The sequence below is a fragment of the Rhipicephalus sanguineus genome, chromosome 3, assembly GCF_013339695.2.
Source record: "Rhipicephalus sanguineus isolate Rsan-2018 chromosome 3, BIME_Rsan_1.4, whole genome shotgun sequence".
NCBI classification, from domain to species: Eukaryota; Metazoa; Arthropoda; class Arachnida; order Ixodida; family Ixodidae; genus Rhipicephalus; species Rhipicephalus sanguineus.
In genome coordinates this window covers 46,421,015-46,437,330 of record NC_051178.1, presented here as the reverse complement: position 1 = coordinate 46,437,330, position 16,316 = coordinate 46,421,015, and the positions used below count along the sequence as shown (strand labels likewise).

Here is a 16,316-nt window from a genome sequence, read left to right as displayed (position 1 = left end):
GCGGAAAGGGCAGTGCGAACTATCAAAGATGGCCTTCGAAAAATGAGGAGAGGGAAGCTGGAGGAGAATCTGATACGCTTGCTGTTTAACTATCGGAGGACGCCGCAAAAGTGCGGTAAATCCCCAGCAGAGTTACTCTTAGGTTACCAAATACGCTCACGGTTGGACACATGTTTTCCTCCAGCCCTTACAGGATCAAATAAAGACCAAGAGGACTGGCTGCCGCTACCAGGAAGTGACGTATACGCCCGCAATTATGGTGCAGGGAGCAAATGGATGCCTGGCAATGTGAAGGCGACGTCTGGAGCGAGAATGGTGACCGTGGACACTTCGGACGGGGTCGTCCAACGGCATGTAGATCAGCTTCGCCCGCGACAGGACTCGCGAAGTGATCAGACACCAACAACTGCCACAAGTTGCAGCGAGCAAGACCAAGCAACAGAACGATCGCCTCCGGTAGCGGTAAGCACGGAGGACGGCCTGTCTTCTGGGTTCCTCCCTAATGATGCACAACGTGCATCACCAAAGATCACGGCGGTCCCGATGAATACCGGTGTCGCCCCACAAGCCCTCAGGCGTTCTACAAGAGAACGCAAGCCAGTACAACGCTTTCACTTCTAAGGGGGAAGGAATGTTGTGTCTTCACGTGGTCTGTGTGTGTGTGCGCGCGCGCACCTGGGACGCCTCAGCTGGCCGCCTGCACCACATCGGACTATTGCTACTACCACGTGTGCATCGTTATCTGTCTACACTGTGCTGCCTATAAATACGTTCTACACTTTTCAATAAACGTTCTTTTCATTCTGCTGACAACGTTGATACATTGCTGGTCCGGCGCTGCTATGCGCACGCCATGGCTATGCTACAGACACGTACGCACGCAGATACATGCACACGCGATACAGGCATGCACGCACATACACACGCAATACAGATACGCATGCGTGTACCCACGTGATACAGACACGTGCGTACACGCGTGCTCTTACATACACACACATACAGAAGCGATAGACACGCATGCACATACATACATACACACATGATACAGACAAGCACTCATGCACGTTACATACATACACATATGGTACAGGCACGCACACATACATACACATGCAATGCACGCACGCATGCACATAAGTACACACGTGGATACACACGCGATACGGATACGCACACACATACATACACACACGCATACACAGTTATACAGACATGCACGCACATACATAAACACGCGATACAGACCCGCACGCACATACATACACACGCAATACCAATGGTGTAGCCAGGGGGGGGCACCCCCCTGGCTACACCCCCCCCCCCCCCAAATTTTTTCTCCATGGGATACAGAGCACAAAATGACATTCGACCCCACATATCTGCCCAGACCCAATGTTGGATCAAGGAGGTGGCCACCCTCTCGAAAAAAATTTCTGCCTACGCCCCTACGCGATACAGACGCGCACGTACGTACACACACAATACAGGCAGACACACACATACATACACATGTGATACAGGCACACACACACATACATACACACGCGCGAATACGCACAAACACACGCATGTGCAGGCACACACGTACAATCATACACGCACTACACACGCGCCACTAGACATGCACAAATATGTGCGCACACACACAGGCAGGCACGCACATGCACTCACATGCAAACATGTACGCACACGCAAATACAAACGCATGCACACACATCCACACATACAAACACGCATACACCTTCACACCCCATACACACACGCCCAGGGGCATAGCCAGAAATTTATTCGGGGGCGGGGGGAGTTCAACCATACTTTTTGTATGTTCGTGCATGCATATGTGTGCGTGTATATATACGCAAGCAAAATTGAAATTTCGGGGGGGGGGGGGGGGGGTTTGAACCCCCAACCCCCCCCCCCCTGGCTACACCCCTGCACATGCCTGGAGGGTTCATGGCATGCATGAGCAACTGAAAGCGTGCGAAGTTTCCTTGCGCTCGCTTTGCGTGACGTCAGGGTCACCTGACTGGGAGGTATCGCGCGTCGCAGCCATTCACCATTGCGGATGCACTGGCTCCGCGAAAGAGGGGTTGAAAAAGGAGGAGAGGTTGACACACTGGTGAGGGCGTAACGGCGTAGATAAAAGAGCGCTGCTACTTTCCAACATCAAGGGGCTTTACCTTGGGCAGGTGAGCACAACAGCAGTTTGTGTTCGTGTGCAGCGATTTGCTGCACATGCATGTACTCTGCGCGCATGCGCTGTGGCTCGACATGCCCCACTAGTTGCTGCGAGGGCAGTGCCGCTTTTCAGTGTGAACTCCTTTTACCTTGTGAGTGGCACAGAGTAGAGCAGGGATGGACAATAATATGCACACTCTAACTTTGAGCACTAATTCTGGTGTGAATGAAAGCATCAGACTACGTACAGCAAACGGAATGACTCCATAGTACAGCATCAAGGCTCTTCCACTAGGCTGCAACACAACATACCGTGCGTGCGTGTGTGTGACTTTTAAATGCAATTTAATAATATAAACCTACTGAAATCGTGGAAAGGATGCCTGAATCTGTCACTATAATTCACTATCTTTTCACCAGGATCTAATCACACATTCTGGCCAGCAGTTGACCTACTAAAAAAGGGAAAAAGTGAAAGAAGAAAGCCGCTGTTAATGAGACCTTCTTGTGACGATTGTATGTGTCCACAGTAGATTCATCGCCCCAACTTACTGCGGCTGATGCTACATTGTACTCAATAATGGCTATATTAGCCGTGTAAATAATTGCAGGATGCGTACTGTTAGTGTGGGAGCAACTGCGCGAGCTAGCATTAAACGCAGACCGCGTATCGCAACCCACAGACAATATCGAAACTCTTCGCTGTAATAGATACACGATACATGAGCATTTAGGCTTAGTGTTACAATTTGCATCGCCAAGAACCTTGCGCAGTGCAACTGACATGCCATCATATCTTCTAAAAATTTTGAGGGGAAAATATCAATTTGCACGTTCAAATCTTCATAGGCATGAAGACATCATTTAGAGTATGCGGCGCCCAAAGCGACAGCAGCACAGCCAATGTGGTTACATTGCGATAAAAGTGGCTAGCAAAAAAAAATAAATAAATAAAACAAAAACAGAACACTTGTTTATGTATTACTACCAGTTCCTGATCAAAAGAGATGAGCTACCACACAAACTGTCGAACTATCGCCAACAGAAGTCAAAAGCACACGTGGCGCCGTCAACACTTCAGTCAGGTCAAATATAAAAAGAAATAGTGCACTGGTGAAAAGAGCGAGAGGGGAGTGGGTTTCGATGCAACATGGAAAAGCTGTTGGTATGTTTGGTGTCAGACCAAGAATATTTTGGGACAGAAATGCTCCACTGCCGTGTAAGCAGGAGGAGTGGCGATTTTTGGCACAGTTGGTGCAAGCTGCACTTGAATGGGTGCAACAAGGCGTAAGGAAATAGGACTGTAGCAAAATGGTGCAAATCGCACAGTTGGACCACCACTGCATGAGGAAACACACTAATCAAACACAAAACAAAATACAGCAGACCAAAGGTTTTCAATCCTTCTGGCCTCGGAGAGCCCCACTAGCTTTCCCAGAGGACCGATGAACCCTTGTCCCCCTCACCCTCCATCCATAGACACGCTACAGGAGATCTCGTCAAAGCACAGCAAGAACGAGAATAGTGCAGGGATAGCCTCATCATCTGTGAACCTGCAAAACCAATTGGAGTCGCATGCCACAAGAATCTGAAAGATAAATGGTGCTTTGTGGCTGCGCCGCATGGTAGAGGTTCCCAGATGTGATGGCAGCCTAAGATCAGCTCCTGCACATTTCACGAGATGGTATAATGCTGCTGTTGCTGGTGTGATGAACACGATCATGGGTTGTAACCGCTAACCACACAGTTTTGAAGACACATGGCTATGCAGTGCATGTTGGGTCACATACGAGTGTAAACACAAGTAGATATGTGTTTAATGCACACTGCCACACTTTACTTTGGTTGAACACCAGTACCATTTCCAGCAGTACCAGTTCCGCTAGCTTGTCTCACATTTGCGGCGCTTTGTGCATGGTGTGCGCTCAGAGATTCAACCAAGTGTGGCTTAAAAACGCATGATTTAATGAGTTTAGTGCAAATAAATAATGCATACACTTGCCAGAACCAGAGGACGAGTTTGTCTTATCCAATCTTCCAAACTAATAAGCTTTTACTGCAAATGTATGCTAAACAAGGCTTTTGAGTCAAACGAAAGCTGTGCTGGTTCTGTTTGGTTATGACTGCCCCCCCCCCCCTCATCATCTTGAATTTTGTTCCGCGAGCGAGCAAGGACCTCCCGTAATTTTTTCGGGTTTGTCCTAGGGGAGGTGCTTGCTCGGAATTTCACAGTAGTAGTGGTTAGCAGAAATCAGTCGGCACACGTGCCTGACGTTAAGTGAAATCATCTTTTTGCACGTTTTCAAGCCAGGATGCGGTCACGTGGGTCTCAGATAAGCAAATATGACAGTTATCAATGCGCTAAACGACACCAATTCGGGCGTGCATGGGTGTGACCCACCTGCTGGAACTGGACGAGCGCCTCGACGCGGTCGTTGACACCTGCACACCAGGGCACGAGGCCCGACCGGCGAAAGCCAGCCCAGAGCTCCCTCTGCTCGTGCCACACGTGCTGGAAGTGGTTCGAAAAGCGCCCCTTTGCCGTCAGCAGCCGTCGCAGGTTGTCCATGTAGGTGCGCTCGTGCAGACATGCCAACATGGCACGCAGCGTCCGGCACACCCGTTCCTGCTCGGTCGGTGGCATTTTCAGCTGGTCCATCTTGTTCAGCAATGAGCTGCATGGATTAGGCACAGCTACTGTCAAGAGCTTTGCAGCCATTGCATCCGAGGACGAATACGCTGCCCCGAGAAATGTAGACACGATAATTGTGCTGCATTGTGAGCTATGTGAGACAGTGTAGTGCAGGGCTTCGTAATAATTTACACAACCCCGAGTTTCTTTGAGCGAACCAAAGAAGAGTTTCTGCATCGAACCCTTTGAAATGTGGCTTCAGTGGCCAGGAATCTATCCTGCAACCTCATGCTCAGCATCAAGAGTCTGCAACAAAAGTGACGGTTGTGTCCCGGTAAACACAGCGGCAATACTGTTCACGAACATACATGACTCATGCCTCAAACACTGCACGGTGTCCGAAATTTCCATTTTACAACAATGCTAAGGGTAGGTGGCGGTGCCACAAGAGTCGTGCAGGTTCTAAAATGCAGCACCCTGAAAAATTTGTCAGCCACTGTATTTAACATTTTTGCCACCAGAGTATCTATCTTGAGGGATTTGGGAACAAATATTTGCTCCAATATAACCCATACCACATCAGATCTCACATTTTTACCTTGTTATAGCAGGAGAATATAGTTGACTTTCTTTAAAGGGGCCCTGCAACACTTTTCCAAGTAGCCATGGAATGGCTTCATTAAAGAACTTATTTCCCCATGAATCGACCACTGCAAAAATTTTTAGAATCCGTCCAGTACGAGTGGAGTTACAAAGATTTGTCGCACGCTGTAATAGCTTTCTCTCTTCTCTCGTCCTGACGAGAATGTGGAATGGCACTTGCAGAGGTCCTCCAGAGTCGCCGATTATGGATGCGGCTACCAGACTACCAGTGTGGCCCTTCCCACTGAGTCGTCAAGCCTCGTCAGGCTCAGCCATTAGTTCCCCTCAATGAAGGTAGCGTTGTGCTCCTAAAGCACGGGTGCTAAAGCCGTCAACATATCCGAAGTCGTACCATGTTATTACACAGGAAGGGCGCTGTCTCCGGCGCAACCGCAAGCACTTGCTATCGACCGTAGAAACCTTCCAACACGACTTCGTTCCCAACGGGAGCAACGTAGGACCCAATAGCTCGACATCTACGTGGCATGTCGAAGACACAGTGCCAAGTAACGACTCAACTACCACACGCATACCGAGTGGTTCAACGCCAGCACCCGGAAGGTCGACGACTGCAATATGATTGAGACTCCGAACAAATTTCTTGAACTCTCTCTGTTTTTATATGTTCCTCATTTGTTATAAAGTGCCATCATATTTCCCGCATATGTAAATAACTGCAAAGTTTCTTTACGTTTTCCTAAGGAGAGAATGTATCGTATCACGCCTTACTCGTGCACTACGCATGATAATCTCGTAGCCCAATGTTTCTGGATGCTATCGCTTGTTCATCTAAGGGGCGTTCCTTAGAGTTTACTATATAAATGTGACTCACTGAATAAATCAGGCAGAACTGGTTGCCTTACAGACACACTTGCTGTCATGCTGATCCCTGGCCTCATGCAACAACCAGCAGACCCCTATGATTATGGCCAATACCGTGTGCGAATTCTGATATGCGGAGCGTGCATGCGGCTGCACCAGCACATTGAAGGAAGACTCACCGAATGACATGGTAGTGGCACAGCAGCGTGGTGCTTGCCTGGTCGAAGAAGTTCCGCAGGCCCTGTAGCTTGAGCTGCTCTTTGCCCAGCAGCAGCAGCCGCACCTGGGAGGCTACGGGGTTGGCCTGTGTGAAGACACTCATCAGAAGACCGACGACGAGCCGCACGGGCCGCATGACGAGCGCGAAGGCAAACGGGCAGCCCAGGCCGGCCGCATCGTGGCCGCTCCACGAGGCGAGGGAGAACCGGGGCCGTCCCCCAGGCCCCGTCGCCATGGCGGCGAACGTGTAGCCACTGTCGAAGAGCAGCAGCTCGGGGAACTGGCGTAGCGATCGCCGCATAGCACCCGTCTGGAAAAACACAGCCGTCACTGCGTCGCCGGCGCCCACGATGACGGAGACCGCAGCGTCGGCATCTGCCTCCTCCAGCTTCTCTAGCTCACGCAGCAGCGACGCGATCTCGGTGGCCTCGCGTAGCGAGCTGTCCGTGGCTGCGCCGTTGCCACTGGCGCCACCCAGGGTAAGCTGCAGCTGTCGGGCGTGGCGAACACTAAGTGCCCGGAACTCCTCACCCACACCCGTGTGCAGCGGGTCCATGCCATCCTCGTCCTCGTCACTGTCCTCGCTGGAACTGGACTCGGGCTCGCCTCCATGTTCGCCGTCGGCTTCGATGTGGGCATCCCCATCGCCGTCTGCCTCCAGTTCACCCATGCTGGAGTCTTGCAGCGCCGTGAGGCCCTCCTGGAGAGACAAAATGAACAACAATGAAAACAGGTACCTTTGGCACAATCTGTGTGCACATTGCTGTACCTTTGAAATAGATTAAAGCAAACAAGAAAGCACGCAACAGGAAAACAATCAACAAAACTATAGGCCTAGTGTGCTGCTGTTTTGAACCAAAATGGCAGCGCCACCCAATGCATGCGGCGGTAGAGCTGGGATGATTGTCGGTTACTCGTGGGCACGCAGTAACAATAGAGTAGCATAGCACCTTACCGAAAGGACATAAAAACATTGCAAAAGTCGGACACTTTTCTGCACTGCTGTGTGCATGGCTGCCACCACAGCTGCAGGAACACTGTGGGAAAACAACTGACTGTGAAATTCCACCGGTTCACATAGAAATCGCATGAAAATGAAAGAAGACAACCTTCAACCACAGCAGTGCGGTGCGTAAACAACACCTTAAAGGGACACTAAAGGCAAATATTAAGTCGACGTTGATTGTTGCAATAACGGTCCAGAAACCTCGTAGTGCTACTTTTGTGTCAAGGAAGCGCACTTCAAATCACCCGCCTGAAAGCGGTGTTTCTCACGTCACTGCTGCCGTGCCCAACGTTGCCCGCCTTTACTGCGCGGCGGCGTGCGATGGTGGCGTGCGCCATTCGGGCGTCCGGCAACATCACATGCATGCGGCATTTTGTCGAACTTTCCGTCAGAGCGACTTTCACAAGCATGCAAAACACACACGGCAGTACGCGATACCGAAACTACCACCGAGACTCGACTGCGTGAGCAAAGCAGGGCACCGAGCGAAGCGCAGTTCGGCGAAAACGGAACCTTTGAACCACGCGCGCCGTTCCCCATGGCGACGCCAAAGAGGTTCTTTTTTCCATGAATCAAACAGAAACGAACAAGCAGCATTTTATTACGTCTCTTGATGCATGGAAGGTTCTTTTTTTATTGCAGCTAGTTTGATTACGAGTCAATAATTGTAGTCGAACCCTCTCACGTCATCGGGATCATTTCCAAAATGTGCCGCTCGTGGCGCTCATCGTGTGATACATTTAGCTTAATTTCTCAGTAAGTAGGGCACTGCTGTTGATAATATTGCCGTTTTAGATGTCATACATTGAGCTTTCACTCTGACATAAATTGTTATTTGCCTTTAGTGTCCCTTTAACTTCCTCTATAAGCGTCCTCTGTCTGATTTGCTTCTTTATGCTTTTTATTATTTGTTTGATATGTATACACAAACATACCAGGACACAAAAAAAACAGAGGGAGCGGGCTGACTGTGGCCACCTATAGAGGGGCACAACAGCTGCCTGTGTCTTTTGCTATGACATGTGATTTCTTTTTACCAGCCTGAACGGCAAGCTGTGGCCGTCGGTGGGGAATCGGAGGCACATTTGGAACGTCCACTTCGACGGGAGTGAAAAGAGTACAAAAGCTCAGCACTTGTAGAGCACTGAAAAATAAAAAGCTCAGAAAGAACTTATCCTCCAACTCACCCAAGTCTAACTAGGGAAGAGGCAGTGACCCTCACAAAATTGCCAACCAATAGTTACGTTCACGGCATCCTAATGCACTGAATTTCATCGACAATACACCCATAAATCTGCATGTACTATGATGTACCAGACACCGTATGCCATGTGGTATGGAGATGCGTACGAAAACCTGACAACGAAGGCAATCAAGCAATATCCGAAGATCAGTGGGAGGCCAAGCTATCAGATCTGGACCCGAAAAATCAGCACAGTCTGACAGAACGCACTCGAGAGATGAAAATGGCCTGCGGCTACCTGGAGTAATGAGGCCACTCATCTATGGTGCACACTGCGTTTGCTCAGAATTAAAGTTTACTCTCTTCCGTCGTAGTCCATGGTTTTCATTTACACTATGCATTTACTGATTATGTCAAAAAGCCCCGCTGTGCTCGACAATTCTTCTTTCACACCACACCCCTGACCGCAGAAATTTGTGCCAAGCGACAAGCAGCTGTTTTTGAAACACCTGTCTACATCTTCAATTCCACAGAAACTGCAGAATAACATGCTCGTCACTTTTCACCTTCATGTTCACACGTGAGCTGGAGTAGCATGTCCAGCATGTCCAGCACCTGGAGTAGCATGTCAGTCGAATAGCCAGGCAAACATCTTCAGCTTTTCATTAAAGCATTTCTCTCTCTCTCTGGTGACACGCTTCTCTAGCAGATGACAACCAGTGATGAACTGATGGGCCCTTGCATTCTCATGGGCCAAAATACGAGTACGTGTGTGCATGTGTGTGTCCAAGCAACAGAACGGCACTCATTTACAACACACACAGCTGTGTTTTTTCTTCCCTTGAGAGCTCACAGTTCGACTTTGAGCAATAATTATTAACAGTGACAGAGCATTGCTCACAACTACTGGGGGATGGTGGTCTGGTGAAAAAATAACACCACTAAGATGTCCAACTGTGTGGTGGCCACAACTAACTGGCAGCGGTGATGACGGCACCACTGCCCAGTGATGATGGTGTTCTGATGTGATGACATAATGTGTGATGGCATGATGATGGCATAATAATGATGCCGGAACTTCGCATGACGAGGAAGTGACGAAATTTGAATGAAGGCTAGGCTTGTGCGAATAGTAAATTTTAGGTTCGAAGTGAATTCGAAGCGAATATTAATTTGGTTGAATAATTTCGAATCGAATTCGAATAATATATATCACATATTGTAAAGAAAAATGAGCATATTTGTCATGACGCAACTAACTTGCACGATATTTTTTTAAAAATTGAAACGAGGCATGTGCAAACGTCATTCTTTTTGGTTCAAAGGAAGTGGAAGCAACTTTGAATAGTAGTAGAATTTGACTTTCAGTAGAATGCATGTGATAACCAGTAAAACATGTTATGTTTTAAAATTTACTATACTTAGAGCATATAAGCCAGTATAACAAGCTTTTGAACTTAAAAAAGTGACGAATCGATGTGAGGGTAATATGCTCATTTAACCTTGAAGTGAGGCTTCGCGGCAGTGCAGATTTTTCCTGGAAAGATGTATTCACGGTATAGCATCCCTCCACTGCAGTGAAACCACCTTTACAGGGAGGTTCCGTACGGACTATGCACCTATTCGTTCATTTCGAACACTTTGAAATTTCCAATAATTTAAATTCGAATTGAAGGCAATTCAAATACTGTAATATTTGTTCAAATATTCGATGTGCTCAAATAATGGCACCAGCCTAACGAAAGCACGTCACGGCAGTGTATTGTCGTGTAAAGCGGCCCGTCATCACCTTACCTTTGCAATTTGATGTTCGGTCCTTTTGCGCTATGCGCAAGAAAACCGTAATACCCACCTTTTCTTTCCCTGTGCAGCATAAAACTCGGGGGCAGTAACTGCAGTACTCCTTGCGCACAGGCGAAAAAATTTAACACAATAACAGATAAGCACGAAACATTACACACAAACCATAAACGGTCTACTTGTGCATGTCGATGACTTGCTGTTTTTCCTGACCAGGTTCAGCTATGATGCGCCTTCATTCAAAGTTCGTCACTTCCTCGTCAAAAGTAGCTTTGGTATGAGGTAACAGAGCGGTCGCATTTGCTGTGCACCGGGTGGGGTCAGTCTCAGTTTTAAAATATGATGACGACGAATATCTCAAGTTACACGCAACTTATTGCCCACAGGTCAATAATTAACGGGTTAATTAGTCACTTCAATGTAATTTTAGCCGCGGCAAAGAATTTCTGCCTCGACGTAGGGTCCGTGTGCGAAAATGACAGAAGCCTGACTACCACAGATATTTTATAAAAAGTCTGTATTGTCTAAAAAAAACAAGAATACCCTGTATAGTGTGGCAGAAGTGTATAATCGTACCAGCTATCACACCATGTGAAGTGCACAACGAGCAGGTGGTTGGAAGCTGCCAGACTACTACAAAGGGCTAAGCTATAATTAATCCTCATTATTATGAACAAACTTTGTAGCTACGTAGGCGTACGTGTAGTGGGTACTTTGCTTCACGACTGTTTTTTGCACAACACACACACGGACAAGATAGAAATAGACACCACGAGCACAGTACCAACTCGGCCAATTGTCAGTACTATTGGTACTTTGCAAAATGGTGAATAATGGCGTAGTGGGTACTTTGGCCACTGTATCAGAATAGGCACCCCAAGAGAGTTTACAAATGGCCAATGCCATGTGCACAGACGTTCCTTTATCACAGCACACTTGAGGTGCCCGTCAAGAGCGAAGCATGGCAAACAAATTAGGAGGAGGTGTGAACGGGGCCGAACAATGCTATCGCACTCTCATAATTAAGTTAAACACAAAACTTCAGCATCCTTCAGGTTTTTGTGCAGCCAGCTACATGGCATATCATGCTTGGTATGCACGTGAAGCCTAAAATCGTGGGTTCTGTCTTTCCTGCTTCATGTTGCAGCCCCAAAACATAAGAAACTGTGGCCCATACCTGTGAGAGGTCGTTAGTGCTGTCGACTGCGTTGGTGTCAGGGGCCTCTGGTGGGTCTGAGTGATCGTGCTCCAAGTTAACCTTGATGAGCACCAGCTTGTCTGACTGCTTGTCATACTTGATACCCACAGCTGCATTGCACTTCTTGTATGCTATCCTGCACAGTGAACAGACACACAGAAGGCTGTGAATGATACATATTCCGCAAGTATTGCTCATTTCTAACAAATGCGAGTAACTATTTTTTATAAGGGAGCCTCCAACACACTTTGAACTTCCCAAGTGCATGAGAACAAGAACAACGTGCCATGATTGGACAAGCTAAATTGTTGTTCAAGTATGAGTACAGTCACAGTCCTAAGCTTTCTAAGGTGCTGCCAGATCCAATGATCACTGTGGCAACGTAGCTAATGCTATCACCCATCAATTCCAGCAAGGTTAGCTCATACCAGACCAAGTGTATACTGGAACACTGGAAGATTTGTCTGGGAACAGCAGCGCAAGTGGTCACAACTCATGATGCAACGATCAACCCTTCAAATGTTCTTGTGTCATGGTATCTCTTTTTCCAATGCTGGCGTCTGAAGTATTATAGCCGACACACGCCAGAACTACGAGTAAAACAGGGTTTATTCCACAGGCATTTGATTGTCGTCTTCTTCAGTCCAAGAAATCATGGAGGCATGAGGCGTGCAGATACGCCTAGACGCAGTTCCGCAGTTGGCGCGATACGGCACTTCCTTCCTCTAAAGTCTGTCTGGCGAGATACTGCACTTCCTCCTAAAATCTGTCCAGAGATCTTCTTTTGCGAGCTGAACGTCTGGGTCGGACCGGGTCTTCCCCAGTACTTGCAGGCTGGCCTGTACCCGTCCCTACATCAGTTTGTTTGCAGAGTTCAACTGTCGATAGTTGATGTGGCTGTGAATCTTCAGCGGCGATGTCCATTTATTTTATTTATTTATTTATTGAAACCCTCAGGGCCAGAGGCATTAAAAAGGGGAGTGGCTACAAATAAGAAAACAATTGACAGAAGAACGAAAAGCAGATAGAACATTACAGTAAAAGGCATGTAGTTATACTGTTTTAGCTAAATTAACAAAGACAGGTAACGTGTTCACAGACAGTGATATTTGGCTGAGTTGCGGAGGCTTCATGCTGCACTTCCCAACGTTGCACTTGGTCAACATGTTGTAGCTGTTCTCCTCCTTCCGTATCGACAGTGAGCAACCATCCACCACTGGCAGTTGTCACCATACCAGACAGCCATCTCTGTCGAATTCAGTTATACTGTCGTGACCAGACTCGTGTTCCAGAAGGAAACAACCGGGAAGGTGGTGCCGAGACTTTACTCCTGACCACAACATCTGTGCCCTCTTGCTCCGGGAAGTAAGCAGTTAGTCTGGTTCTTGGTTGTGCACCCAGCAACATCTCTGCAGGCGATCTGCCACCCTTCACCGGCGTAATGCTGTAACAAAGTAAGAATTTAGCAAGTCGACACTGCAGCGACCCCCTTTTGTTCTTCTTTAGTGCTTCCTTGACAGCGCGCATCGCTCGCTGTGCTGCCCCATTCGACTGCGGATAATAAGGGGCAATTGTTACATATCGGACATGGGTATCCCGAAAGAACGTCTTTGTCATCGCACTGGTGAACTGGGGCCCATTATCGGACACGAATGTGTGAGGCAGGCTGAAACAAGCGAAAATACTCCGAAGACCTTCTACTGAGCCATTCCTATTTTGAGTGGCACTGCCTCTACCCATTTGACTTTCCACCGGACCAGCAAAGTCGACGTGCAGCCGAGACCACTGCTTGTCAGTTTCTGGCCAACTTGAAGCTACCTGAGCTGCAGGTAGTGACAGACGCTGCACACATTTCTCTATATCATGGTCCAGACCAGGGTACCAAAACAATGTACAAGCGAGGCTCTTCACTGCAGTCATGCCCGGATGGCTTTCATGCAATTCTTGCAACATGAAGAAACACACCCTCTCCGGCAAAATGGCACGGCAACCCCAATAAACTAGTCCATTGCTCACTGCCAGCTCGTGCCTACGAGAGAAGAAGGTTGGAAACACTGTTGTCCAGCACTCTATCCTCCTGGCTAGCCCTGCAGAATCCACATCATTACCTGACGGAGCAATCTATCTACGGTGGTGTTTGCTGCTAGCTTCTGGGGACACAGAGCAAGCTCATTCAATGCTTGCGCATGCAGCACATATTCCACCGAAGCATTTTCTCCTGCACTTCCTTGATTAGGCAGAGATAAGTGGCTCAAGGCATCAGCGTTAGTGCTTCGCTGTCCTTTCCGATATTCCAATTCATATTGATAAGCTGACAACAGTAACGCCCAGCGTTGGATCCTTGCTGCGGGCAGACAGTCTTTTGCCATTAACTATCATAAACATGTTCTTTGCACTGCTCCCCCATTGTAATTACTCTGCCCGATTACAGAGCGGATCGAGATCATCGTGTAATATATACAGTTGCAGAACAGCAAGAACGGTTCTTTAATAGCATGCATCCTATCATGGCAATGTGACCACTCTCACAACATGGCAAAAAATTGTTAATTCTGTCACTAGGCATCAGAGAGCAGTGGGCACTGCTATGACCGAGTGGTGAAGACCTGTCCGATTGGCAGTGCATGCTCAGAAGCAATTCCAGTCATCTCCGGCAGGTGGTGCAAATGTCAAACGTTCTCGGCTGTTCAACGGCAAACTTCCCATGTGTTCCTGGACCACAACAGCACAGTAAAAGGTCTTGGTTTTGTGACTTCAATGTAAGTTGCGTGCGAGCTACCACAGTGCTACCTTCCAAATGCCTTTGTGTTGTTTGTTCTGACACTGAACTTGCATGTTATCAGAAGCAGCACCACCAACGTGCAACTAAAACGGAATAAAGTACAGATTCAACAGCATTAATGTGTGGCACCATAGTGTGCTGTGTAGCTTTTTTGAAAATATGGTGGTCATGCACCAATGCACTCAAGTTGCGGCGCATGATGTCGTTTAGATCCGAACATAATCCACTTCATGCTACGCATGCTCATGGCAGGATTGGACCACTATTATACAACAAAGCCACTAATGCAGAACACTGAGCTACTGGAATTTTCAAGTGTTTGCTGTTCACCAAAGAACTAGGCAGCGCGTTCAGCTGGAGAGGCGGGCACAGCACAGCAGACAGACATTTTGTGTAAGCTACAACATTCGGCAGCGAATGTGCCGCACTGCGATCAAAACGCGCTACTAAGTGAGCGATGAAAGCTCTAAGTAAGCACACGCGAAAAAATAGTCCGTGCGGCGCGGAGGATCACCAGAGTACTCCAGCGCGCTCAAACTACACACAGACGAACGGGACTCACTTTCCATTAGGATCGTCGCGCGCCTTGCTCTTTCCGCGAGACATGACGCAGCAGTACTGGACGGATGTGAACTGCCACTTCTCGTCCACGGTCTCGGGTGCCGGCAGCTTGGTCTTGCACTTGAGCCGGCTCTGCTCGAGTTTCTTGTTGTAGCTCCTCACCGATTTGGAGGCGTACACCTTGAAGCCCTGGTCGGTCGCCTTGCAGAACTCGTCCAGCGCACTCTTCCACTCAACGAACGAGTCGAAGGTGTCGCCAACCTTTAGCTGACGCATGATGTGCAGCACTGCGACGGTCGTCGACTGCAGGCCTTATGATCACTTATCACCCGGAACGCGCACACATCGGGTTACCCTGGCACAGCGGCAAGGTGAAGAACGAAAGACCGCTTCGCAGTCTCCGGCATCTAGAAAGAGCCGCAGCTGGTGCCACTCTCTCGACGTTTGTTGACGGTATCCAGGTGCGAAGAATTTCCAAGATTTCGGCCGTCCAACTGCATCGCTTAAGGGAGCTCACACGCTCGCGTGGGTAGGAAATTATCGGATGTTTCGCGAAACCATGCCAGAAAGAGCGGCTCAAGAAATCGCGAAACGCGCACCGCCATTTCCATAGTTACCTGACAGTGCGAAAGGAAGTCGCTAAAGTTAGCGCACGAAGCTGTCGATTGTGTAGTGCGGCCTAAGCGCGGATTTAAAGTGCACTTGCTAGTCCAGCTCCAAACTTGCACATGTAGTTACTCTATCTTAAATATTTTTTAGAGTATTTTGGTGTGTTGGAACATTTGTTCAACATAAGGAGGTAGCGTACACACATATTTACGGCCACAGGAACGGATCTAGCCGTTGATCTTACTCCATCTACATTCTACATTATATTACCAGAATTCTAGTACACTATATTCTAGGGACCGTACTCCATCTCTGCATTTCGCGACTGTGCTTCCCATTCCTTGGTAACCATGACATTATGTGGCTGTAACTGACTGCAGTTATAGGTCCGTTTCTTTCGCTTGATATGTCAAATAGAATATCCGGCACGACCCATTCTGCCGTCCAACTCCTACCATTTTTCGTTTCAGCGCACGCTACGTGGTCAACCTTCAGTTTTTCTGTAGTTTCTTTGTTATCCTCCGGAGCACCTACAGTAGCAGTTTTCCTGCTCCATTTGGAGCAAGTCTGTTCCACTGGCAGATTGAGAGTGTTCCATGTGTCATGACTGTTTTTTTGTGTCATGACACACAGGGAAAAGATAGAAAGACACCACGGGCGCAAACTCACAACTGTTTTATT

General features: G+C 48.2%; 1 protein-coding gene across 2 annotated transcripts in view; it reads right to left on the bottom strand.

Annotated features, from left to right (window-relative positions):
• LOC119386612 (uncharacterized) overlaps positions 1 to 15,638 on the bottom strand; it is a 78,513-nt gene extending 62,875 nt beyond the window's left edge. For both annotated transcript variants that reach the window (XM_049413197.1, XM_037653896.2), the window contains exons 1-4: positions 15,028 to 15,638; positions 11,663 to 11,819; positions 6,457 to 7,196; positions 4,583 to 4,856 (exon numbers count right to left, since the gene is read on the bottom strand). In XM_049413197.1, the coding sequence (XP_049269154.1) occupies positions 4,583 to 4,856; positions 6,457 to 7,196; positions 11,663 to 11,819; positions 15,028 to 15,302 (1,446 nt within the window). In that variant the 5' untranslated portion in view covers positions 15,303 to 15,638. The remainder of the gene's footprint in view (positions 1 to 4,582; positions 4,857 to 6,456; positions 7,197 to 11,662; positions 11,820 to 15,027) is intronic.
• Between the last annotated feature and the right edge of the window lie 678 nt (positions 15,639 to 16,316).